This window comes from Aphelocoma coerulescens, chromosome 3, assembly GCF_041296385.1.
Source record: "Aphelocoma coerulescens isolate FSJ_1873_10779 chromosome 3, UR_Acoe_1.0, whole genome shotgun sequence".
In the NCBI taxonomy this organism is placed as follows: domain Eukaryota; kingdom Metazoa; phylum Chordata; class Aves; order Passeriformes; family Corvidae; genus Aphelocoma; species Aphelocoma coerulescens.
In genome coordinates this window covers 22,497,221-22,522,252 of record NC_091016.1, presented here as the reverse complement: position 1 = coordinate 22,522,252, position 25,032 = coordinate 22,497,221, and the positions used below count along the sequence as shown (strand labels likewise).

Here is a 25,032-nt window from a genome sequence, read left to right as displayed (position 1 = left end):
CAGAGATGACACCATTAAAACACATCACATGTGTTCCCAAGTCCTACCTGTTTAGCAAGGATCTTCCCACAGCACAAAATGTTAGCAGGTGGCTGGTTTAATGTCACTGAACAGTGTCAGTGTTCTGTGAAAGACAGTTTGTGAATACAAAGAGGTGGGCAGAGGTAGGAGGTGATAAAAGGTACTGAAATCCCTGGATTGGTTGGGATTGGGTAGAGGAGGGCAGTGCTGAGCTGCTGGGCAATGTTTGGGTGGGATTGCTTTCTTCATCAGTGCATCACTCAGCCATTAGATGTCTCTGAACCATGTAAATGCTCAGCCTCGTCCTGCCCCCTCATGAATAAGGACCAGTCTGGAGCCTGGGCGGTGTTGTTGGCTGGCACCTGTTGGATTTGTGTCCATTTGTTTAAGAAAAGCCCCGTGCTTGAGGGAGGCTGCCAGCAAAGTCAGTTTGTAAACCTCAGTCCCAGCTGAGTCTGTACCTCAGAGAGCCAGGAGGAGGCAGCCAGCCTTCAAAGACAGCAGCGGTGGGAGTCACCGTGTCTGGCACTTCTGGAAGCCTGGCTGCTGCCTTGGGCATCCCTGGCTGAGCTCTGGAGCATTTCTGGAGTAGCACAAGCTGGTTTGTCCTGTAACAGGACTGGCAGGTGGCTGTCCCCAGTGTCACACAAACCCAAACACACTTAGTGAACAGTTTCAGTTAAGCTGCCAGACTGTTGAAGTGCTGTGCCCAGGGCACTGCTACAGGCACTCTCTGTCCTCTGCAGACAAACCTGCCAGGCAACCAGGGCAGTTACTTCAGCTCTGACATCCAGCTTCCCAGAGCTTTGCTCTCCATCCAGAGTGGGTTTTCCCTTGTGCCCTGCTACCTGCTCCCTTTCTGTTTTGTTGTGAATCCTTACTGTGCCTGTGGTTCTGTCAGCAGGGATGTGCTGTGGCAGTGGCACTGGAGGGAGAGCAAAAGCAACATGTGGTGCAGGAGGGATAAAAAACCCGCCCATGCATGCAGGTACACACACAAAATATGTCTCTGGCTGGAGAGGAAAGGTTTCAGCCACAGCTCTGCTGTGCCAGGGGAAGGGCTGAGGTTTCAGCAGAGCTGAGCACACAAATCCCGTGCAGTCAGGTGAACATTAATCCCATTGCAGAGTGAGCAACCTTCCCTTTACACTGTTCAGTTATAAGACCTGGGGGTCGGTGCACAGGCTTTAGCTCTTCCTGTGAAGTCAGGATCTCCTAATTTACCTCAGATGCTTTTTTTTTCCCTCAGCAACTTCCCATTTATTAAAGTATTCTACAAACTTTCCTGCTACATGGGATAAGTTTGTTCTTAGCACAGTGGCATCACTTTAATATCCTCGTTTTCAAGGGCCCAAGCACCAACAGTTGTGTTGAATAAAGTATTAATATCCTTAGGAATGTTTTGAAGACCCCTAAAAGTTTTTCCCCACGAAAACCCAAGCAGGTGCCTGTACAAAACTGAAGCAAGTTGAAAAGATTTTTTTACAATTCTTGCACAGTTGCTCAGAATCTCTCATTTTAGCAGCAATGACTCTGAAGGTCCTGCCTGTGCCTGACTTTGTATTTTAGGTGGGAAGAACCTTCTACACTGACAGTGGTCATAGAGGAGCAGCCAGATTGGTGCCTGCAGTTTTGCACTGATCTGAAGAAGACACAAGCTCAGCCCCACTTTTCACGGCATTGTTGTATTAATGAATGGGCACTTGAATGTAAAAGAGAAAAAAATCCCCAAACACACACAGACACACACACACCATAAAATATGCACAAAATTGCATTTCATCATGACAGAAAATACTTCTTTTCAAGTCATTACAGTGCTTTCTTTGGGTTTCTGGGTTGATACTGGTGTATGTTAAAAGGATGTGGTAATAATCCTCAAAGTGAGCATGACAAATCTGGAAATGTCAGAGTTAAAATTTCACTTGTATATCAACATGATAAAAGTAAGTTCGTGGCTTAAAGTACCTAAGACACAACCAAAAGTCTGCCCTGGAATAATGTCATTTGCTAGTAGAGAAACTTTGGGAAGAAAACGTTCTGCATCCTTTGAGAAGAGTTTTCAACTCACCTTGGATCCCACTTCCATAACTTGTTAGCAGACTGCACAGGGGGCAGAGTTAAGGGTATTTGCACATTTTAACTCATTTGCTGATGCAATGCACTCCTGTTCTTAAGGCACTTTAATTAATGTTGCATAGAACCACGTACCAGTACCGCTCTTTCCCAACACTTTTCACCCAAACCTCTCATAAGTAATTTGCACAGGAGGTAACAGTTATTAACTTTACAAAATACACTGGGGAAAGGTGAACTGATTTGTCAGGGGTGTTCAGACCTGTGGTAGAGCTGGAACAGAAAACAGGTTGCCCAAATGTCAGTTCAGTAAATACTCCATCTGAGAGGTGACAGCCTTTGCAAGCATTCCATTTTTATTGGCCAGATAAAAAAAAAAAAGTCTGATGCTTCCATCACAAAAGGGAATATTTCTGTCAAGTTGAGGTTTTACCAACATCAAGAGAGTCCCGTTAACAAAAGCATCCCTTTAATTTCAGGTGTTCCTTTCAAAATTGTTCTTAAAAAAATAATATATATAGTCCTACATGTAAACTTCATTGCTGTCGAGCACTGTGAGCCCCCATGTCACTCGTCCTTGCCATCCTCTTTGGAGTTCCTCTGCAGGACGGGGCTCAGTTTGGTTTGCAGAACGGCTGCGAGTTTTTTGGAGGTTTTCTTCAGGAAGGCGCTGCCGGGGTGGACGCCGCTGACGTGCAGGTACAGGTCCTCCTGCGTGGGGCCCGTGTAGCCACAGTCCTCGCACACGTACAGCTTGTCCCTCCTCTGCTTGTAGGCGTACTGCTGCTGCACGCCGTGGATCTTCTTCAGGTGCGACTCCAGCGAGCAGCGCTGCGTGAAGGCCTTGTTGCAAACCTCACACTTGTAAGGACGAATCCCTGCAGCGGGAAAACACAGGGGTTACCATCCCGAGTTGTGTCTCCTCACCTCAGCTGCTGAATACGTACCTAGCAGCCCAGGAACTACCTCTCTAAACAAAACATCCTGCTTGCAGGCTAAGGTGTTCGGGAATGGGTTCTCATATTCAGGTATAGAAAACCTAGGGATGTTTTGAGAAGGCACAGACAGATGCTGAGGATAACATGCCCATTGGTGGTTTGGTCCTAAGGCAGCCATTATCAACTCCTACGAAATTTATTTTAGACCCCTGACTATTTGAAATCCTGTGATTAGGTAAAACTATCGGTTTCAGATTTTATAATGAATAAAAACTTCTGTCTTGGTAAGGCTTTAATTTTTCTCTTTTAGTTTAATGAGACTTCAGTGAACAGCAGTGAATGTCCAGCGATCCCAAGTGCTTCAAAGGAGCGAGGGCGCTTCCATACAGTACAGATTTGATGACTGAGATTACAAATTGTAGAAAAGAAGTGCCAGGAAGATGAAAGAAATAAGTCTGTGTGTTTCCAGAGGAGTGAGAAGGAACTGACTTGTGATTTGAATGCCCAGACAACCAACATCACGAAAATAAATTTTACCACCAATCAACACTGATATAACAACAACCCCCCCCAGTGCTTAAATAGCTGAGGATGTAGCAACACTTGAAAGAACCTAAACCAGCTGGAATTACTAGACTAGATCAGTGAGTTTCCAAGCAAAAACCACCCTTAAAACTGATATAAGGAGTTACCTAACCCCTGCTTTTCCCCAGGGAAGATGGAATGCCAGGGTCTGGAAGATCAGACCTATAGTGAGCCAGGCAGAAATGGGTACACCAGGTTGGTCTGTTCAGACAGTTGTAACTTTGTGATTGCATTAAGTTACCAGTCAGGAGCTGATTTTTCTACCAGAAATCCAAGCTAAATAGAAGTTCCAATAAGCAGCATCTCAACTGCATTTTTGTTTAGTTAAAAGAGGTTATCCCAGTGCGCCAGATTAAACTATCAAGACAAAAGCTTCCTAATGCCTGCTGCTGTGAAATTGCTTCATTTCCATTAAACTGCAGTTGGAGAGAAAGCCCAAACTGTCTTTAGAATTCACACACAAAAAGCTGTTTCATGCTTATTTGAAGGCAATTTAAACCTTCACCATCCTCGGTGCCTGCTCCAGTGCTCCATTGGCAGGAACAGAAGCACAGAAAGGGTAGTGCCAGGATGGCACAGCCCATCAGGACTGTGGGAACCTCTTCATCACCTAGGAATCATTTTAGATAATTTAGGAATCATTTTAAATTATTCTGACCAGAGACCCTCTTGGATTTAGTTTCTGACTCTCTGACGAGGAGACAGGTTGAAAAATCACTTCTTTTGGAAGCACTGACTCCACACTCCAGCCATACCCCAGTGGCAGCTCCCTGCTCGCAGCCAGCAGCTCTCCTTTCCACATGAAAGCTTTGCAAACAAACCTAAACAGCCCAAAACATTGGCTCCAGCCAATGCCTTCCCATCCAAATGGGTGTCATTGGTTTTGGGGGCTCTACTACTAAGAAACAGCTCCTGCCTACCAACATCCTTGTGTTACCTCTAGCAGTTCACCTGGTTAATGGGGCCTAAACCAACAAAGGGGCTCTGCAGAGCAAGCCCAAATAGTCTCCAGCTCCCACTGGGTGACCACACATCTGGAAAGATGGGATGTGCCTGTGAGATGTGGTGGATGCACCTTCTGGGTGCCCAACAGCGTGAAATCAAAGCCTGCTGGTAACAGCCAGCTTGACCCACCAGTAAGCATTGCCCTCAGTGAGCATGGGGTTGATGTTTATTTAAGCCACTGCTTCCACCAAGAAAAAAAAGCCAATCAATCTGGCAGCCTTCTCCCTGCTCCAGGCTGAGGTAAGAACTTCTGGGAACAGTGAGCTGGATTTGAGGCAACAGAAACACAACCACTGCTATTTGGGATGGACTCAGGAACTGACCCCACTGCAGAGTAGCCACAGACAGCACATCCCTCCAGCCTGGGGGAGGCACAGCATGAACCACACTGTTTTCTCCAGACGGTGCCAAAATCAAGCCATGATCCCATCCTGCACTACGATCAGCTGGGAAGGCTCTCAACAGCAAAAAGCCCGGGAAGCTTCTGCTCGTTGCCTCTAGAGGGCAAAGCGTTTTCATCGAGCTCCTGCCTCCACTCATTTCTGCACACTGATAACGTGCAGTGATTTGCTATCCCGGGGGGTTTTCCTGGTGGGTTATCCCAGCTTCGATGCCCCAGGCATGGCAGCACGGGGCTGCTGTGCCTACACGAGGTGTGGCAGGTCGTGCAACCCTCACTGCTTCACACGGATTTCATTAGTTCTCCTCAGAGTTCATCATTCCCAGGACTTTTCTCCGACCACGCTCACATATTCCCCTTTTCTCCACTGCATCCCCACTATTTTTGGCAAATGTTGTTAACCAGGGCTTTGTGTTATGGTCTTGCCAGGTTACCCTCACCCTCTCCTTGTCCTTGTTCCATCCCACCCCTTCTCCCCGGAGCCTCCCACGGGTCCCCAGGGAACGCATTCTCACCAGTATGGGTCCGGACATGCCTTTTCAGATCAAAGGTGTCGTTGAAGCCTTTTCCACAGAAGGTGCACAAGTGTCTCTTCACCTGGCTGTGGCACTTGATGTGACGGTTGAGCATCCTCTGCAGGCGAAAGCCTTTTCCACACAGCTCACAGCTATGCAGGGCAGCATCGTTACAGGTGCCAGTGGTGAACTGAGGAGTGGGAGAGGACTGCGTGAGCATTGGGATGAACAACAGAGGACCAACAGAAGAAATAAAGCAAAATAAGCAAGGCTTATTGTGGCTTTAAAAGAAATATTGGGATCTATTAGAAACGAAAAGTGAAAGCATTCAGGGGATTCCTGCGGGGTGAAACCTTCACGCTTTCCTTGCTATCAAGTGGGGACTCAACGTGAATGGTTTGGGACTGAGGCATCTCTGGCCAGCTTGGATTCAGGGATTAAAACAAATTCTGTGTAATGCAGTCCTTCCAGAGGCAGCAACCCTCGTCCGGCTGCATCCGTGAACACAAGGGCTTCAGCTATGAGCACCTTTCTGTGGGACCACTCGTGTGTTTGCTCCTGCACTCAGCTGGTATCCTGGATGGAGAAGGGAAGTCCTCTCTGGTGTGAGAGAGTCGTGTTACGCAGCGCCTTCACTAGTCACGCCTCCAACTGCTCCGGGTCCCTCAAAAACCAGCCAGCAGTGATAAAAAGGTGGTTTTGGAGAGATAAGCCCAAGGCACGTTGTGCTGACTCAGCAGAGACTGAAACAATGGCCCTAATCTCCACCCCCCCACCCCCCGTTGGTGTCCCCGGCTCGTTAATTAACAGCAGGGTGACATTGGGGGGTAACCTCCTCATTCCCGCTTCTAGCACCAAAAGCATTTTGCCAACACCATGACATAACTAAAGAAGACGCTGATTATTCAACTCCTGGGAAGATCGTTCCTCAGAGGAATGTCTGGAAAATGTAAATACTGCACTGCTGGTTTAATTATTCCTGGTAGAACACACGGACACTGTTAGACGCCCGGGATGAGGGAAAGCCAGCAGAGCAGACAGGACCACGGGCACACATCCATCGGCTGAAAAAACTCAGCTCTGCTGAAACGAGGTTTGGTTGTGACAGACATTAATAGGCCAGGTTAAATTATACAAAGTAGGTTAAAGTCAAACAGCAGCAGGGCGGGCTCTTCACAAAGACAGGAATACGTCTGGGGTTTCTTTTTCCTGAAGAGCCAGTTATTTTTCCCGGTCCTCCTCCTTTGCTTACTACTGAAGCAACGCTACTCGAAATTGTAAAGAAAGATTAAAGAAAACGGCAGCTGTGAAACCACGAGCTGTGAAACTGGAGGGGGAGCCATCTGGGAAGAATCTGTTGGGCAACAGGGCTATGACTCCACCTCAAGCAGCTGCATATAACCGGGGCGAAACCTAATCATGGGACTTAAGAACACGGTGAAAGGCTGTCAGCCCGGCACAGACAATGGTAATTTTTACAGCTCCATCCAGCAAAGCAGCAGCCAGGGTTTAACGAGGTGTTAACTACCAGTGGTAAACACATCTCCTCCTGCCTAGCACTGGGGTGGCCTGGCTCCAACTCTGCTGAGGGGACCCTGGACGTTCAGAGAGAGACGGCGCTGTTTGGGAGCTCGGTGTTGAGCTCTTAGGTACCACGAGGACCTGGGGCGCCGTGAGCAATTTGCCTTCTCAGCCTTGGGAGGGAAATCACTGCTCTGCTCTGCTGGTTCTGCCCAAGGAACACCCAGACAGCCAGAGCTCCTGCCCTTGCAGCAGAGAGGCTCTTCAGCAAACTCAGGGGACAGATGATTGCTTCATTTCACCCAAGCCTGCAGGTCGACCTCAAGGTGGCAATGGTCTTTCACAGCTATGGAGGAGAACCTTCAGCTGCTTTCTTGATAGGTCAAGGTGTGAGGGGGCAGCGTGAAGATTCACCCCAGCCCCTCTTGGTGAAGGCTTGAGTACAACCTAGAAGGCAGCTTTTAAGGAGGCCCCACGCTAAGGAACAAGATCCACCCACGCACCATGGGGCATGACTCCTAGCTGCCAGGGCTGGTCCTTCCTGGCTGGATTCAGAGCTCCTGCGGGAGCCGAGCCAAGCAGGTCAGGGGCAGCACGTCCCAGGCAAGGATAAGAGGAGGCAAAGGGCACTGGAAGATTATGGCACATTGCTTAGGAGGCTTGCCCTGCTGCTGCCATCCTACGGCCGGCTGTTCTTGCAGGCCTCCATCTCGGTGTGCGGGACAGGTGTTGTCACCACTCACAAAGAGAGCCCAAGGGACAGTTGTCACCTGGTGTCCCCGGTCAGCAGCCCGGCCTTGACCTTGAACTGGGGTCACGCCATTGCCAGAGAAAAGATGATTTTGGTGCGGGCGGTTACCTTGATTTTTGACCTGACCATAGGGCGCTTGACGGCCAGGTCCAGCAGCATCCCCCCGGCCGTGCCCAGCTCGCCGGGGGCAGGTTGGGGCGTCGGGGGGTCGCTGGGCTCAGCGTCCCGGGTCCCGCTGCTGCCGCTGCTCTCCAGGCTGCAGCTGTCTTCATATCCCAGCAGCACGCAGCCGATCCCGCCTGCAACGGGGTGGGGATGCGATAAAGCGGGGGGACCCCGGAGCCGCGGGCAGGGCAGGGGAGGGAGGCGGCGGGCGGGAGCCGGCGGGCCCCGGTGTTTAACCTGCGGGCGGGCCGCTGGCGGCGGGGGAGGATCCCCGGCTCACGCTGCAATCGGAAACTCAAACACGAACGGTCCCAAAGTTCAAACAAGCCAGCTCCGCCGCCTTCCCGTTATACCCCGGGCAAGGGCAGGAGGAGCGGGAGGAGGAGGAGGAGAGGGGGAGGCCAGGAGTACATCACCCCCCCTCCCGCCTGGGTCCTTCCTTCTCCTCCCCCAGCCACCTTTCTCATGCAAACGAGGTTTCCCACCTTCCTGGACGCACACACACACATTCCCCCCCACCTCCCCGCCCCGCCATACCCGAGGGCTCCCCGGGGTGGGAGACGCTGCCAGGCATGGGGGCGGCACGGCCCGGCGGGGCTGGCACCCCTGCCGCTGCCCGGGGACTTTTCCCCCGAGTGTTGTCCCTGTGCTCTCTCCACCGCGTTTCGCACAACTCTCTCTAAGCCGCCGCCCGCCCCCTCGGGGCTCCCCCGGCCCGGCAAAGCCCCCTCCCCAAATCGCCCCCTCGGCGGAGCGCGGGGACCCCGCTCCCTCCGTCCCTCCCGGCGGCGCCCGGCGCGGGGCGGCGGCCGCCGGCGCCGTACCTGGGATGTAGGTGTCGGCTCTCTCCTCGTCGGGCAGCCCATCCCAGCTGCGCACCGCCGGCTGCGGGCTCCGGCGCTTCACCAGGAAGGCTCTGGGCATGGCGAGGGCAGGGGGCACGGCTGGGCACGGAGCGCAGCGGCCGCTTCAGCCCCGCCGCCCGCCCGCAGCCCGACGGGGCGCGGGCGCTGCGCTGCCGTCCGGGGGAGCGGGACCGCACGCACCGGGCAGAGCCGCTGAGGCGCGGGGAGGGGAAGGGGAGGGGAGGAGAGGGGAGAGGGTGGGGGGGGGGGGAGGAAAGTTTCATAAGGTGGAATAGAAAAATGCACCAGGAAACTTGGGAAGGAGCATGCGTGCTGCAAACATAACGGTGTCAACAAGTCTGCTTACCTGTCCGACCGGTTGGAGCAGCTGAGCTTTGTTCCAGCCCTTCCTAAGGCATGAATGTTTGCAAAAGAATTTAACGTCTGAAAATTAAAAAAAGAAAAAAACCCAAACAAAACAAAACAAAACAAAAACCAAACCAAAAACCCAAACGAGGAGGGGAGCCCCGCCGCTGCCGCCTGCCCGCGCCCCGCCGGGCCGGACCCGCTGGCCCTTTCTCTGTCGCCGCACCGGGATGCCCTGCTGGGAATGGGGGCCAGGGTTGCTCCCCGTTCGCGGGTGCGGGTCCAGCCGCCCACGGGGGGCTCAGCGGAGATCCCCCCCCCCCGGGACAGCCCGTCGAGTGGAAGACTTGCCGAGGCGCCGGGAGAGGCCGAGCTGTCCTCGGGGCAGCAGCAGGAAGAGAAAGTTGTTATTATTTTTCTTAATGACCAGCCTTTCTTCTGTTCAGAAAAGAAGAAAAAAAAAAAGATTTTTATTCTTTTTCAGTCATTGATCTAAAATTAAAAATGTGCCACAGCTTTTTCTCTCCCCCCTCCTTTTTTTTTTTTTTTAATTTATTTGCCTCTTGTCGTCTTCCCCCTCTTCCCAAAGTGGAAATGAAACAAAGACAAGAGGTTAGAGTATTGGGGAAGGAAGCAGAAGAAACAGAATAAAACCCACAAGAAGTCGGCGAGCAGAGCCTGTGCCTGGCGTGGCCTTGGCTGTTTAACAACATTCAGGGATTCCTTCTCCTGCCTCCTGTTCAATCTGCTTTTTTATTCAAAGCAGTGGAAATGCACTTGGTGCCTCCCTCCCCAAGCTCATCCCTGCGACAGAGACGGCACCGGGCTGGAGCAGTTGCGGGAATGAGCACCAGGAGCTGTTTCCTCACATGAAGGAAGAGGCCTTTCAAACGGAGTCACTCCTCTCTGAGGGTGCCGCTTTCCTCCCACAGGGCAGAGCACAGACCGGGGGAATTGATGGGAGTTTCACTGTTGGTTTCATTGAGACAAAGGTTTAACTTCAGGGGCTGGACCTGGAGCCTCTGCAAAGAACACGCCTTCAACTATCACGGCCAAATGAAAGAGCTCTGCTCGAGGCATGTCCCCGTTAGTCTTTTGGGCATGAGCTCTTGTGGGGGCCTGAGACCCTGAGACTGGGGGTGTGGGACAGCCTGGAGCCCCAGGGATAAAGCTCTAGCCCCACATCAGGTGATGCACCGCCAGGGAGCTCCTCCAGCAATCTGTATTTCCAGTAGGATCTCCCAGCACCTACTCGCTCCCCCTACTCCTGTGGGGAGTTTACAGTCTCCGCAGGTACCAGGTGAGAAGCCACCTCAGCATGGCTTCGGGCAATACCTCAGCAAGACCGCACATAAAACCTTCCCTTTCACTCTTTCTCTTTAAGGCTATGTAATTTCTCTGTTATGTCTGAGATTTTGCTCCAGGACAAAATACAGCTATGTGGGGCTTAATTGATTTTTTTGCAGTGCTTTCAACTTGTGGTTTCTTTTATTTTAATGATTCCTTGTCTCTTAAGCCGAAAGAGGTAGCAAATGACATTAATCAGAGTGCTCCCAAGCCGAGAGCTTGCTGTGACAACTTCACTGTCATCTGGGCTTTCTCAAATCCTGCTTTGAGGTTCTCAATGAGGTCCTGGAGCACACACTTCATTTACACCGGGTGCTCCAAGCCAGACGTGCAGTTACAAGCATGGCTGAATCAGGAATAATAACAATAACAATAATAATAACAATAATAATATCATCTGCAGCTCTGGAGCCTTGACACGAGTGGTCAGGGTTGAGGTGTACCCAGCACCATTGGAGACACAGTGGAGAGAAGTCCTGCAGCCTCTGGCAAGGCCAGAGGTGCTGGGTGGAGAGGCACCAGCTCCATGAAGGAGAGCATTCCAGCAGTAGAGGGCTGCCTACTCGCTGAGCTACCAGGTGGAAGTGCAGACTGTTCACCAAACTTGGGTGTTGCTTGGCCAGAGCCCGTAAGAAAACCATAGTGCCTTTCCTAAAAACACCACTCCTTGGTATTTTCTAACCTGGAGGAGCCTGGGGAGTGTGCTCACAGCATGATCCCACCGACACCATTGCAGGGAGGCACATGGAGCACCATGAAGTGGGATCCTTGGGGATCCTTGTCTTCAGCAAGGCAGTCCACGGACACGTCACCGGATGGCCACGTCCTTCTCCGTACTGCCACTGGAGCAATGTTGCCCCATATAGCTCGAGCACTGTAATTAAACTCGATAAATAATGATGCTAATGAGATAATGGCACACAGACATTTCTGTAGGCTCTTGTTTAATTTTCAGCATTACTTGGGTGTGGGAGAAAATCCAGTATTTTAAATTTAATATTTCGGGTGTAAATCAAATTAAATGTACAAAATGCCCTGTAGGGTCAAAGCACAGCGGGACCCACCCTTAAGGATTTGACTACTAAAATGTGTTTCATTTCACTCAGATCATTTGGAAGTGAGGAGGGAGAGATGGGATCAAAGAAAGAACCAGCCATGTGTCACTGTCTCAATCACATCCCGCCCCTTCCCAAACTAACCCTGTGTGGGGTTGGATGGATGGCCACATGCAAGGGCAGGAGGCTCATCCCCCTCATTCTGGAGGACACCACGTCACTGCCAGCCTCACCTTGTTGATGTGGCACCCAGAAGGGAGTGGGGACAGCATGCCTGGGGCAAGGACCTGGGTGTAGGGAGCAAGCGAAGGAGCTGGGCGTGGGCAGAGCAGAGGGAGAGATGCTCGGGAAAGGAGGTGTAAGGAAGGCACTGCTCAGGGGACAACAACTCAGTTTGATCTGTGAACAAGGAATATTTCAGCTGTGATCCCAGGGAGCCCTGCCCATTCTTCTACTTGCCTGGGCTACTTTTCACCACAATCAGCACAATGTGGCTGCAGAGGGACATGGCCTGGGCAGGAATGAGGGTTTGATTGTACAGCCCGTCAGAGCTGAACGTTGTTGAAAGTCACAGTCCCTCAGCAGTGCCCTGGCAAGGTCTTTAGCACAGAATCCAGCAAAGGGACCTTCCTGCTCAACCCCCAGCAGCACCTTGTCCCCAGCCATCACTCCTTTGGCACGGAAATGGAGGGACTCCAGCAAGTCCACCTGCAGGGGCTGGGGATGCTCTGCCCACAAGGCTGAGAGCAGTCACCCAAGACCCCTTTTCTGGCCATTTCTCATGATTTTGAGCCCAACCAGGCCAGACAGAGATGAGAACCTGGCTGGTACAGCAGCTTGGCAATGCAATAGCACAACCTTTGGTTTCTGGCTTCCAGCAGAGCTCAGGTGAGGAGATTTATACAAGTTTACTGACCATGCAGGAGAGGCCACAGCTTCGTACCCTTGGGAAGATGAACCCTCATCTTCAGGGTCTGTAGTGTTCTTGACACACCAGGGCTGGGCCAACTGATGTGCTGCAGGTCACCCAAAAACCCAGCTGACACCACCTTGGCTGGTGAGCCCCCACACTGCTCTCAAGAGGCATTTTGGGAGAGATGGGGAGGAGTCCTGGTGTCAAAACACTGCCCAGTCCTCTGCAAGACACACCCTGGTGTGACACCCCTTCCTTGAAACGCTCCACATGTCCCCATCCGAGGTGGGATGGTGTATTGGGTCTGACTGAGGTAAACAGGGCCAGTGCCAAACCACGACGGATGGTGAGCACAAAGCCCAGTGCAGCACCCAGGAACGGGCACAGCAAGGCCACCAGGAGCCCTGGGGTCACATCTCGGCCACGTCACAGAGAGAGGGCTCACAGAAGGAAGATGCTCTCATCGCAGCCAAGGCAAGACTAGAGCAAGGGACAGTATCTCCTGAGCAGCCTTTTCCAACTACCTGCTTCCTTGGATTATCCAGTGGAGGTCAAGCAAGTCATAGGGTCTTTCAGGGAGGATTGTGAGGACCTCTGAGCACCGTGTCTTAAAAGGCCACAGAAAAGCACGGAGGAAATATCCCCCTGCTCTGGAAGAAACCCTCTCCTTAGACACATGCTGCTTCCAGCCCCAGCTTTCCTTCCACCTGCTTGTCTCTATGCAGCCGCTCAGCGTCTGTCCGTGAAGAGCCGAGGTGCTCCCGGAGATGCTCCGGTCCTGCCCGGCCCTCGCTCCATCGCACGCCCGCGGCAGCGGGGGTGACTCAGCCGGGTTTCGGCAGCCGCCTGCACGCACACACCGTGCCTTGCCCGAGGGGCTGCTCTTGTCTCCGAGGGCAGGTTCCCACCCAAAGCACGGCGTTTGCGTGAACACGGGCCCGTGGTCCCGCGGGGGGCAGGGGGATGTGAGCATTGCTGGGGTGGCAAGGGCTGGCAGAGCAAAGCTACTGCCCCGGTCACCCTCTGTGCTGCCGGCTCTGGGGCCAAGCCTGGCCACTGGAAAGCCCTGCTTCCAAGCCAGGGTTTGGCAGCTCTCCTGCTTAGATGAGGAAATGCTTCACCGCAGCGGCAGGAGCCAGAGTGGCTCCATGCCAGCATTATCTTGGAAGGAGGAAGCAGTGGCTCTGTAGGCTGCTCCAGTTCGGAGGGCGATCTGCTTTCCTTGACTGAGCAGGGAGGGATGGAGAAGGTGCCAGCCGGGGGGAGATGGCTCCCCAGGCTGCGGCAGAACCTGCCCTGCCTGTGCTTCCCCGCCGGGTTTCAAAGCACCCCACCAGGCTGACTCACCGGGCTCCCGTCTCCCTGCCTCCCACGGCCCCTGCCACTCCCGGCGTCTCCCTGTCTTTCTCGACCTATAGCTCCACTTCCTCCCCACTCTCCCCAGCCGGCTCAGCACTGTCTCTCTGGCCGCCCATTCACTGTGGCTCTGCTCCCACGGGGCACCCAGCATCACCACAGGTTCCCACACGAGCCTTTGGGTCCCATTCCCTGTGGAAATGGCCCCCCTGTGAGGTCCATGCCAGGTGTTGGACACCAGCAGCATCCCCTGGGCATCCTCCCCAGTGGTATCCATGGCCCTGTGCTTGGGGGAAAAGGCTGCTGGAGGATCTTGTGTGCCTCACATCCCCTACACATGGTCCAGCACTGCCTGGGAGGACAGTGACCCCCTTGGAGAGATGTCCACTCTCACAGGGTGGTCAGCAGAGCCCTGAGCTCTCAGACTGACATGGCAAGGTGATTCTGTGAGCATCTGTCTCTAGAGATCTCTGAAGCCCCTTGCCAGCCTTTCATGCACTGTCTAGCTTTGTTGTTGTTGTTGTTGTTGTTGTTGTTGTTGCTTGGCTTCCTGCAATCCTACTGCCCAGTGTTTCCTCCCTGGGAATTTCAGTGTGTTCCAACCAAGCCTGATACAGCAGCAAAGGTTCCAAGGGTAGTGAAATCCCAGGAGTACCCTGCAAGTCAGTAGCTAAACAGCAGACCGAAAGCTACTCCCTCTGAATGTTTCTGCTGTGCTTCAAAATACATCACCTTTATTAGACACCAGCAAATCCACATGGGCTCTAACTTCCAAAGCCTGCATCCGTGTAAGTCAGAGCCCCTCCAGCTCTTCCAGCAACCAGTCACTGCTGGCAGTGGCCTTCAATGCCCTGTGTTTCTCTGGTGTTTTCACAAGAGACAGCTCAATGCACACAGCTGTGTGAACAGTGAAGGGACGGGGCAGCAGCCTCTCCCCATTCTTGCCCAGTTGTTTGGATTTTGGATTCCCTCTGGCAGGTCACAGAAAGCTTCAGCCAGGTGGGTTTGGCCAGATGAGCAGCTTCCCAATTCAATCTCTGGAGGGGGCTGCTGGAATGCAGTGGAAAGCCCACCACAGGTGGTCTGCTGACACCCCACTCCCTGGCCTTACCCTTGTGAGGGGCATTTTCCCTCTTTGCATTATGCTTGACTCATCATCACCACATCTCCCTGTTCCCATTTTGCTGCCCAGCTGCAGTCTGCTTCAGCAGGGTGACCATGCAGATGGGAGGCATTGCCCTGGAAAAGCCACCTTTTCCCTGACACTGGGAGGCACCGCATGTCGGGATGCACTGCCACCGGGATGCACTGCATAGCAGGATGAGCTCATGGAGGCTGAGAGCTCAAAAAAGGAATGTGAAGCCCATTAACTGACTGGGATGACAGGCATTTGTTGGGGTTTTGGGAGCCAGGGGGAAAGCTCTCTGTGAAAAGCTGGTGGAAAAAAGCTGGATGAGCCACAACTGGGGGCTGACTCAGTCAGTCCCTTTCTAGGTTCCTAAAAATAATGAGCGTGCCTTTGAAACCCGTGCTTCCCACAGCTGGCATGGCATGATAAACTGTGCTTCCTCCCTCCCACAGGCCCTGCCATCTCTGCCACCCCCCTTTAAGCTCAAACCTCGGTGGTAGAAAATCCCCTGTCCCCTCCCCAAGGACAAATGGCACCGCTGGGGCCCCCCAAGGCTTCCTCATTCCTGCCGGATGAGAGCTGCCATAAATCCTATTGTATGCGTATAGAGTTCAAGCATTTCTTTACCATCTCAAAAATCTCCAGGAGGGACTAGGTGCTGTCCCCACCATCCCTCTCCTTTTGCAGGATTAATGGAGTGAGAGAGAAGTGATAAGGGCAGAGAGGGTCAGCAGGAGGAAGGAATAACTGTCTCCATCTGGGTGCTCTGGGACAGTCCCATTGCTGCCACTCCTGGCCAAGCACCCTGGCAGTGCAGCTCCCTAGGGTTTTGGCAGCAGGAGAAAGAGAAGGTGAGGTTCTGCTGGACTCCTCTCAGCTCCTCCCCAACAAGGAAGGCCACCAGGACAGCCTTGGCCACTGGCAGTGGCGATGCCAGCCCGAGCACAGAGCGGCTCCAGGCAGGGCCAGGGGATGGGACGGGATGTCCCAGCCCCTGTTCAGGCACTGCCAGGTTACAGGTGCACCTTTGCTGCTCCTCGTCCTGCTGCCACGCGTGCAGGGGGAGCGCTGCTGCCCAGCGGGGATCCAGCGCTGCTGCTGGAGAGCCCCTGCCTTGTCCTGCCTGTGCTACAGCAGAGCATGTGCTCCAACACGCCCAGGATGAGTGAAACACCGGGATACACACCCGCTGCCCGTGGAATTGCCTAGGGAGCTCAGTGGTGCCGCTTCCAGCTGGGCTACTTTTCTTACAGCTCTGGTTTGACCGCTGAGGGGGCTCAGTGCTGGCTGCAGCACCCATGGGCGCCTCTGGCCCCTCCACGCACACACAGATGAGGCTAAAGCCTGACTTTAGCCCTCCTCTCCCTGCTCCCTGCGTGGCTGCAGCCCAAGAATCCCTCCTCCTCATGGGAGAGCCCTGGGAGGGTGTGAGCTGAGGGGTGCAGCTCACCCTCCTTTGGGGGCCACGACTGCCCCCACCTCCCTGTCTTGCAGCAGCCCTGCAAGCTGCAGGGTGACTGCAGAATTACCCTGCCAAGCCTTTGGGGTTCCATGCACGATGTGGTTTATCTCCCGGTGCCTTTTACAATATTTTCCAGGAAAGAAAACACCCAGCCCCAAGCCTGCAAGCACCCCCGCCCTCAGCTCTCAGCAGCACCGCCGCAGTTCCCGCCGGCCGCGGGCAAGGGTCTGTGCAATTGCCACCAATATAATTGTTACGTGCTGGGATTACATCCTCTCCCTGCTGCACAGCAGGTAGACTTTGGCCTCTGCCTGCACTTCATTCCCCTCTCGGGGGAAGTACTTGCAGGAGGGAGCCAGGGTGCACTCCCTGGGTCAGGTACCCTCTGCAGCACCCCAACACGAGGGGCAGGGACCAGCCGTGCCATGGGGGAAGCGGGGAGAGATGTGGTGGGGAGGCAGCATCCAGACCCTCCTCCTCAGTCCCCCCATCCTGGCGATGCCAGGGAAGGATCATGGGGTGTCTGGGGTCATGGGGGGCCCCTTTACACCCTCTGGCCAGGGCAATATGAGGTGTTGGCACCCGGTGGCAGCCCCACACCCCAGTTGATTTAGCTGGAGGTGACCCGCCAGCTTCCCCAGGGCTGGCTGGCTAACGTGTAACCACACGAGCCCGGCCATAAAACCAGCGAGGCTCCAGTAGCGGCTGCCCGGAGCTCCTGCCCTCGCTGCTGGAAGGAGGAAGTGCACGGGGAGTTTAAAATCAAAAGTAACTGTTTCGCAGGCTGCCCGGGCAATGGAAGGAGAGTCCCGGTGCTCCTTGCTCGTAGAGAATGCTGTCATCTTCCCCTCTAGTTTTATCTTTCCTCCATCATTCAAATCTCAGGACAATCAGATTTGCTTCCCTCCAGCTCTCTGGATATAAGAGGGCCCTGGGGCTTGTCTGAACGGGAGGAGCAGCAAAATTCATCTGAATTGCTGGTGAGAACAGGTTCACGGAGCTCCTTCCTCTACAAGTGCTGAGGGGACGAGTTCCAAGGGCTTTCACTTAATTCATGCCCATCATAAAGCAAAACTCACCCAAGCTGGGCACACCTCCACCTGCCTGGAGAGGAGGCTGACCTGGTCAAAATAAGGCATTTTTAATACATACATTTCACGAATTAAAACTATTTTTAGAGTTTCTGTGCACAGAGGAGCCCTCAGTGACCCCTCTGAATTACAGAAGAGGGACACAAAAAGTAACACATTACAATTTTTTCCTCTGCATAATGCACTTTTGAATACCAACAAAGACGACCCTGCCAGCAAATCCTACAGAAACGTTTCCTGCAGGGCCAGGGTTGCTGCAGCTGGACCATCAGTGCCCACACTGCCACAGCCAGGTCTGTCCCTGCTGCGGAGGGATGGGAATAATTCTGTTTCTCGAAGCAGAAAAGGTATCACGGTGAGATAAAAGTGCCTACAACACAGCATTTTGCTATTTTTGCTGCTATAATTAGCACTGCCATAAGGAGAAAATCAATGCCAACAGTAGCAGGCACAGCCTGCTCCCCATCTCAGCTCTGCCTCTACCCTGAGACCTCGGCAAAGCCGTGCAGGCACCCACACCCACACTTGTCAGCCACACTCAGCCTCAGAGAGCACATGGAAACTTGGGTTAGGCTGAATTCAGGTTTGGGGGTTTTTGTCTTCTTTGCCACTGAGGTGGCCAAGCCCCTGTGTCCCAGTGGAGAGCTCTGGGTGTGTGCAAAGCCCCCCCGTGTGAGCACACACACACTCACACACATCCACCGGCAGGGAGGGAGAGCTGCCTCTGCAAAGATGGAAGGACAGCCAGCAGCTCACCAGAACCCTGGGGGAAAACCCAGAAAGCTTTGTGAACACAAACCTTTAGGATTATTTTTATATTATTATTTTTTTGTTTGTTTGCAGTTTGATAAGAGAGATTGATTCCTCACATTACACGGGACAAACAGAGCAGGAGAAGGCTGTGGTTCAGAACCTGGATATGGGCTCTGTCTGAACTTTTCTCCCTCTCCTTCCTTATCTTGCAGGGGTTTCCTTACGCTTCGGTCCTTTTTCTTTTTCCACTAAGGCAAGCCCCAACTGAGCACCCTGTATTCTGGATTCTCTGGTGGCTAACATAGGGTTAAGCTGACACTGCCACCCCTTCTCTTCATGGGATGCTACCCAGAGTAACCACCTAGGACACAAAGCTCAGCCAGAACTCCTCCACATCCATCAAAACGCCTGGAACAGGGAAACAAACATGGAAATCCTAGAGAGACATGGCCTGCAAGGCAGCCTTATCAAGGAGGGTGGCAAATGCCTGTGAAACAGGGTGGAGGGGAGGGATTGGGTGGATGAGGCACAGAGGTTGCACAACATGAATTTTCTTTGAAATCCAGGGTAAAAATGCCCCCTAAGGATGGACTTCAGATGTTATCCAAGATCATTACCCAGATCTGAGCTGTTTGCCTAGGGGAAAATGGCCTTGAGCTTTCCACAGTCTCCTTCAGGTGTGACCCAACCCTTTCCCGCCTGGCGCTTGGCCCCACCTCCACGAGCGGCTGCGCCGCTATTCCCAGGCCAGCAAAGAAGGAACCAGGCACAGGAAAGAGGGCACAAAAGCTGTGGGCATAGCACAGGTTTCACCAGCTGAGAAACCCTCCTGATCCACCTTTCCCTCAGCTCAAGCCCACCCTCTGCTTCACTCTCTGTTTGGGAGTCCCATGGATGCAGCCACCAGGCTTGTGTTGGGCTGAAATCTTCTCTCACCTTCTCTCACAGATGAGACTCTGCCCTTCTGCCCACCACCAGCTGAAAAGGTTTTCCCCAGCAGCATCTCCTCTGGGCAGTCCTGCCCTCCCACCTCCATCACACCACTTCCCTGCCCCCGCAGCTGGGCTCCGAGAAAGGAAAATGGGTTTTGTGGCTGCTGCAAGGTTTTAAACCAGACCAGCTGCTAATCTGGGCTTGGAAAAGATCCTCTCGCACCCCAGAGCATGGAAAGGGGGCAAAGCAGAAGAGCAGGGTCACGGCAGGGGAGCTGAGCCCTTCAGCAAGGCCCAGCCCTTGGGAGGCAGGGAGGAGAGCAGGAACACCTGAACCAGCAGGGCAGAAGCCGAGATTGTGAAAGCACAGCCTGAATGCTCCCTGCCTGGGGATTTTAGCCCCTCCAGTGATTAATGACAGGGTTGGGTAGGGGCGCTTGGGGGGAGCTGCACCCTTCCCCAGTGCCAAGGGCGCTGTGTTGGCTCCCATCCACCAGGCTCCTGGCTCGATCCCGTTCTTGGCACTCCAGTGGCCTTGGACACACTACAAGCACTTAAGCACAAACCCTAATAACAGTAAACACACCAACGTGAGCAGAACCATTAGACTCAATTGAAATATTATCATTCCCACTAATTTCACCTTTCATTTTAATCACGTTCATTCAGCAGAGAGATGAAGAAGATTACAATGAGGAGGGATCAGCCTGATGTGTTTGGTTTTCCTCTCCCACTGCAGACAGGGCTGGGGATGAGACCCAGGCATCCTCCAGCAGTAACTGCTCCGTAACTCTCCTAGGCTCTATCTGGAAATATCCAAGCCTGATTTTGAGGCAGGGACTGTGTGCTGAGGTTAAAACTCCTTGTGCCCCACAATCCTGCCTGGCAGCGAGCTGTGGCAGATGCTTGGAGAAAAAAAAGCACAGGAAGGAGTCAGGAATAAGCCTACACCTGTCATAATAAACCTCCCACCTCGGTGTTCATTTGTGGTTTAGGGAGCTCATGAGACAAAAACAGCATCCAGCCATCAAGAGTGTTCCAGGAATTTGTACAGATCCTTTCTGATTGCACGGGTAGGTTTCTGAAGGACTGGGGCAATGACTTCCCCAGCTCACTCCCTCATGGTTCAACCTTCTCCTGCTTGGCTTGTTACCCACTGGCGGTGGGAAATGGGGAATGGTTGTTCCCTGACCTTCTCCTTGTGGTGTAACCCCACCTCCCCACCAGACATCCTTTTGCGTGATACATTCCTAGGAGTCACTCCTGGGCACCTCTGGTGGCTAATTTGGGTGGCAAGGCAGCGGATGGTGACTGCTGACAGGTTCTCTGCTCCTCAGGAGCAGGACTGAGCCTCTGCTCAGATACTTCAGTGAGGGGGTGCCAGGGAAAAGCCCCCAGGGAGAGGAGTAATTCTGTCTTCGGAGCACAAAAAACTGGCAAACACGAGGCCTTGGGGCCACACACGGAACAATGAGAAGAAACCAAACAATTGAAGAGCAGCTTTCTCCAGCTGCTTCTCCCATGCAATTCGGGATTTCTGGGCGAGGAAAGTGCGGAACTGGTGGTCTTCACTCAACAAAACCAGAAATGTTTAATTGCACGCAGAAGAAACCTCCTTTTGTTCGTGTTCCAGGGCTGCGACCGCACTGGAAATGCAGGCGCACGTCGGCTGGAAACTCCAGCGAACAGCCCCTGCAGAGAGAGAGCCGGGAGACACCGGCACAGCTGGGCACAGCTGGGCACAGCTGGGCACAGCTGGGCACCCACTCCCCGGTGGCGCTGACGGAACAAAGGCCCGTTTTTAGCACCCCACGTCAAAAATCTCTGCCCAGAAGGGTGCGAGTGCCCAGCCCCAGCATGGCGAGGACCCTGCCCGGACCCCGAGGAGCGCGGGCAGCTCCGGCTCCAGCAGCCGCTTCCCGATCCCGCCTCCCGGCGCCCCGCCCCGCATCGGCGCTCGGCTGCTCCGGCCTGGCTCGCTGCGCTCGGCGCTCGGCAGGGGGCGGGGCGCGCCGCCTCACGCTCTCCCGCGCCCCCGCCCGCCCGGCGCTTCCCCCGCCGCGGCCCCGCCGGCCATGTCGCGGGGCTCCCGCCTGGCGCTGGCCGTCTCCGCGCTGCTCTCCGCCGCCATCGTGGCGGCCGTGCACATTCAACAGCGCCGGGAGCTGGAGGTGAGTGCGGGCCGCGGGGGGGGAGGCGGCGATTTGGGCCCTGCCCCGGCCCTCACTGCGGCCCCGCCCACCGGTCGGGCAGGCCCCGCCCCCTCACCTGGCGGCCTGACCGACCCCGCCCCCACCCGCGGGCTCTGCGCGAGCCCCGCCCGCCTCCGAGCCCCGCCCCGTGAGCCCGCACGGAGCTCCACGTGTCCCTGCTCCAGCCATCATTCCATCCATCCCTCCCTCCCTTCCAGCAGCTCCCCGTCCCTGCCCGCGCCTGAGCCGGTGCCCAGCGTCCTGTCACCCTCCGTGCCCAGCACTGGGGGCTGCGGGCACTGGGTGCGCCCAGCCCGGCGCCCAGAGGCCGGACTGCATCTGCCCAGCGCTGCCCCACTGGTGCTGCCTCGGCTGCGCTGTCCCCGATGGTGCTCTCTCCACAAGCTATCCCTTCCCCACGTTTTCCTGCCTTGGCACCTAAAAGAGCTTTCCGTGCTCTTCTAGCTGCGCCAGCTCCCTAATGCTGTCCTGTGTGTTTCCCTTCAGGGGCAAACAGCAGCGAGGAGCCCCAGGTGAGACTCGGTGGAGGTGCTTCCCTCCCTCCCCAGCAGCCAGCATGCAGGGAGGATGTAATCCTGCAGCCTCTAGGCCAAGGCCACTACGCTGGCATTGTTCCCAGGGCTCTCCCCTGTCTGGCTGTGCTGTCCCACTGGTGTGCCCTGTTTTTCCTCAGCCCCACAAATGCACCCTGCTGAAGGACAGACAGCGCTGTGCTGTGCCATGCCCCTGCCCCGGCTCCGTTCTTGTTCTGCCAGGGCAGGCACAGTGCAAGCTGTCAGAAACACCACGTGGTAATTTAACAGGGAGGTTTTCTGTTCTACATTTACAAAAATCAGGGAATTCCTGGCAGGCAGCCTGTGTGCAAGATAGCCCACAGTCAAAAATGTCAGGTCTGACCATGTTAAGTCCTAACACAGAGAAATCCTGTCTGGGACTAAAAGCTGTGGTTGTGTAAAGGTGTGTTGTGTGGGGCAGTGAGTGTGCTGGTTTGGACCCTGCTGATGAGCCAAGGGGTTACTGATATGAGGGCACACATCTGATCCTTTTCTACTTAAATACAAAAAAATCTAGAAAATGCACATAGAAAAACCCTGTGTTAAATGATACTGAAGCAGTCAGAAGTTACAGAACGCCAGAGTTCAAATTCCCTTTTAAGTTTTGTGCTTTGCTTTCTCCTAATTCTTATCTCACACAAGGTAAATAAGTAATAAGTATTTTGGACCAAGCCACTACAGCAGTCCACAGCCCAGCTCAGCTGGCTGTTGCCTGGGCTTTATGATACATTCTGTAATTAGAGGATTCTGTTTTCTTCCCCTCAAGAGGTTGTCTCTGTCAGTGCTTGAGAATGGTGGAATTTGGAGGAGGAGACTGGTCTGTGTAAGGAAAGAGGCAGATTTATGTGAGCAGGAGTTGGAGAACACTCTGAATGGCACCGGCAGGAGCAAGGAGAGGAAGGTTGGTCTCCTGAACTGGCAATCAGTGATGGCTCTGCACTTGCCAGAGCTGATGGATGTGCTGGGTAGATCCCCCAAGCTTACATTTTTGTAGCTGGCTGCTCTCTAGTTCAGTGTGCCTGCCTTGAGCCACCGAGGATCTGGCAGGAATATCTGCTAAACGCTCCTGAACTGAACTTCAGCTGCAATTAATGGCAGTTGTACTTTGAACATGTGCTGCAGGATAAACATCACCCTTGGGTGTTGCAGTGGGACACCTAAACATCGTGGATCTTTTTGACCTAAATCCTTGGCTCATACATATTCAGAAAGGCCAAGGCTCAAACCTCATGTTTTATAAATCAAATCTGAGATTTTCTTTTTAAAATTTTTCATGGTCAAGTCAGGCAGTAATGGCTTCAAGTTCAACAGATCAAGTTATTTAGATAACATAGTGGAAATAAATGATGTGGATATTTTACAGTCCTGGTGTAGAGATTATTTCAGGTTTATCTTTATGCAGATTAATAAACTTTTGACTGTTATAAATTGATGTGCCAGGCCCAAAGTGATTTGAGCTTTCACATGCTTGTCATGCCTGCAGAAGACCAGCAGGGCTAACTTCCAAGAATAGAGGAAGGTGTGAAGATGAACTTTTTCAGAAGTCTTTGTCACTTGTGACACTCAAATTATAAAGGTGTCTTTTGCAAACTGTGCATTTTCAAAGTAAATACATCCACCATCTTAAAGATTGCAGTGTTTTGTGAAGGAAAAAGGATTACATTTCTTCGTGTAATTGTTCAGTTACCTTGTATCTCCCCACATCTCTATTGTTATTAACTAATAGTAATATAATAATAAGTTTATGACCTTTGTGTTCAGCTTCAGGTTACTGATTTGTAGCCTGAGTTCAGTTGATGGAAGCTGATGGGAAGGAACTGGTTTGATTAGATTAATTTCTGGAGAGAGTTTTGGTTATTGGCTCACATATATGTCTGTGCATTTTCTTAACAAGATAAAGTTCTTTCTTAAACAAAACCTTTCTGTTTTGATCTTGATAGGAGAAATGATTGCATTTGAAGCGTGCAGTTATTGGCATGCTAGGTGAGGAATAAAGGCCTGTGATAATTTGTCAAATAATAGTCACACACATCCTCTCAAGTGACTTCAGGGTCAGCTTTCAGGTTAAATTATTTGCAGGTGCATTTTGGCATCATTCAGAGGGGTCGAGTAAATTATTGATCTTTTACCTAATTATCAAAGTATCAATGTGAGTGAAAATGTCTAGGTAAGAGGAAGAGAAGCATAGGGAGGAAACAAAGAGCAGCTGGGATTTTCTTAGGGCTTTTTACAGCCATTGCAGGGCTTGCAGCCCAGGTTGAAAGCTACTGGTGTGTGTTGCACATTATGTATTTATTTTGATATATGTTATATATTTACATGTCATGATTTATAATGAACATTTAGGTAAAGGGGATTTTTTTGAAGAAGTGCCTTGCTTTTTCAAGAGTTTGGCATAAGCAGGCTGTGGGTATTTTTGTAAGATTAAGATGAGCAGAAAGAAAGCAGAAAGAAAGAAGCAAACAAAGACACATGCCAGCGTTTCTTAAAATAGTTTAAATTTTGTCACAAAATTGCCTCCAAGCAGAGAAGTTTTGAGGAGATTATTCGGATTTGGTAAAGATTTAGGTCAGAGATAACAGAACTTTTCAGATCCCATCCATCCTGCCTGGCATGGGACTTACAGGTTCCTAGCATTTATTTGCTCAATAGCTTTGTCACGTAGTAAACCCACCCATCTGAAGTGAGTGCAAATAAAGCACTTTTTGCTGTAGTGGTATTGGATGTTGGCTCCTGAAGATTCCAACCACTTGAAGTTGCTGTGGCAAAGACCCGACAAAGGCAGCAGAGGGAACAGCCTTGCGGCAGGGGTGAAGCCTGGGTGGGGTTGATGCCGTTCAGCATCACCCGGGCTGTGATAAACGCTGTTGTTTGTGTTTCCAGAGGCTGCGAAGTGGTGTTGTCAGAGATCTTGAGCGTCAGAACCAGAAAAAGGAGAACATTCGCCTGTTAGAAGAGCAGATTGCTCTGACAAAGCAGCTCGTGGAAGAAAGAGACAAGGCGCTAATGGAAAAACGTTCCCAGTAGTCCTAGGCACAG

General features: G+C 52.8%; 2 protein-coding genes across 3 annotated transcripts; one reads left to right on the top strand and one right to left on the bottom strand.

The window, feature by feature from the left end:
- Window positions 1–1,611: 1,611 nt before the first annotated feature.
- Window positions 1,612–9,217, bottom strand: OVOL2 (ovo like zinc finger 2). 2 transcript variants are annotated; one of them, XM_069009446.1, is made up of 5 exons: window positions 9,190–9,217; window positions 8,802–9,035; window positions 7,921–8,111; window positions 5,541–5,748; window positions 1,612–2,975 (listed from the first exon to the last, which is right to left on the bottom strand). In XM_069009446.1, the coding sequence occupies exons 2-5, from the start codon at window positions 8,899–8,901 to the stop codon at window positions 2,665–2,667; spliced, it is 810 nt and encodes a 269-aa protein (XP_068865547.1). In that variant the 5' UTR covers window positions 8,902–9,035; window positions 9,190–9,217; the 3' UTR covers window positions 1,612–2,664. The 2 variants fall into 2 exon arrangements, with proteins under 2 accessions (XP_068865547.1, XP_068865548.1); XM_069009447.1 differs by lacking the exons at window positions 7,921–8,111; window positions 9,190–9,217 and having other exon boundaries at window positions 1,614–2,975; window positions 5,541–5,730.
- Window positions 9,218–21,233: 12,016 nt separating this feature from the next.
- On the top strand, window positions 21,234–25,021 carry PET117 (PET117 cytochrome c oxidase chaperone). Its single transcript, XM_069009445.1, has 2 exons — window positions 21,234–21,397; window positions 24,877–25,021. Exons 1-2 carry the CDS (start codon window positions 21,302–21,304, stop codon window positions 25,018–25,020), a joined length of 240 nt encoding a protein of 79 aa, XP_068865546.1. The 5' UTR covers window positions 21,234–21,301; the 3' UTR covers window position 25,021.
- The last annotated feature ends 11 nt before the right edge of the window (window positions 25,022–25,032 follow it).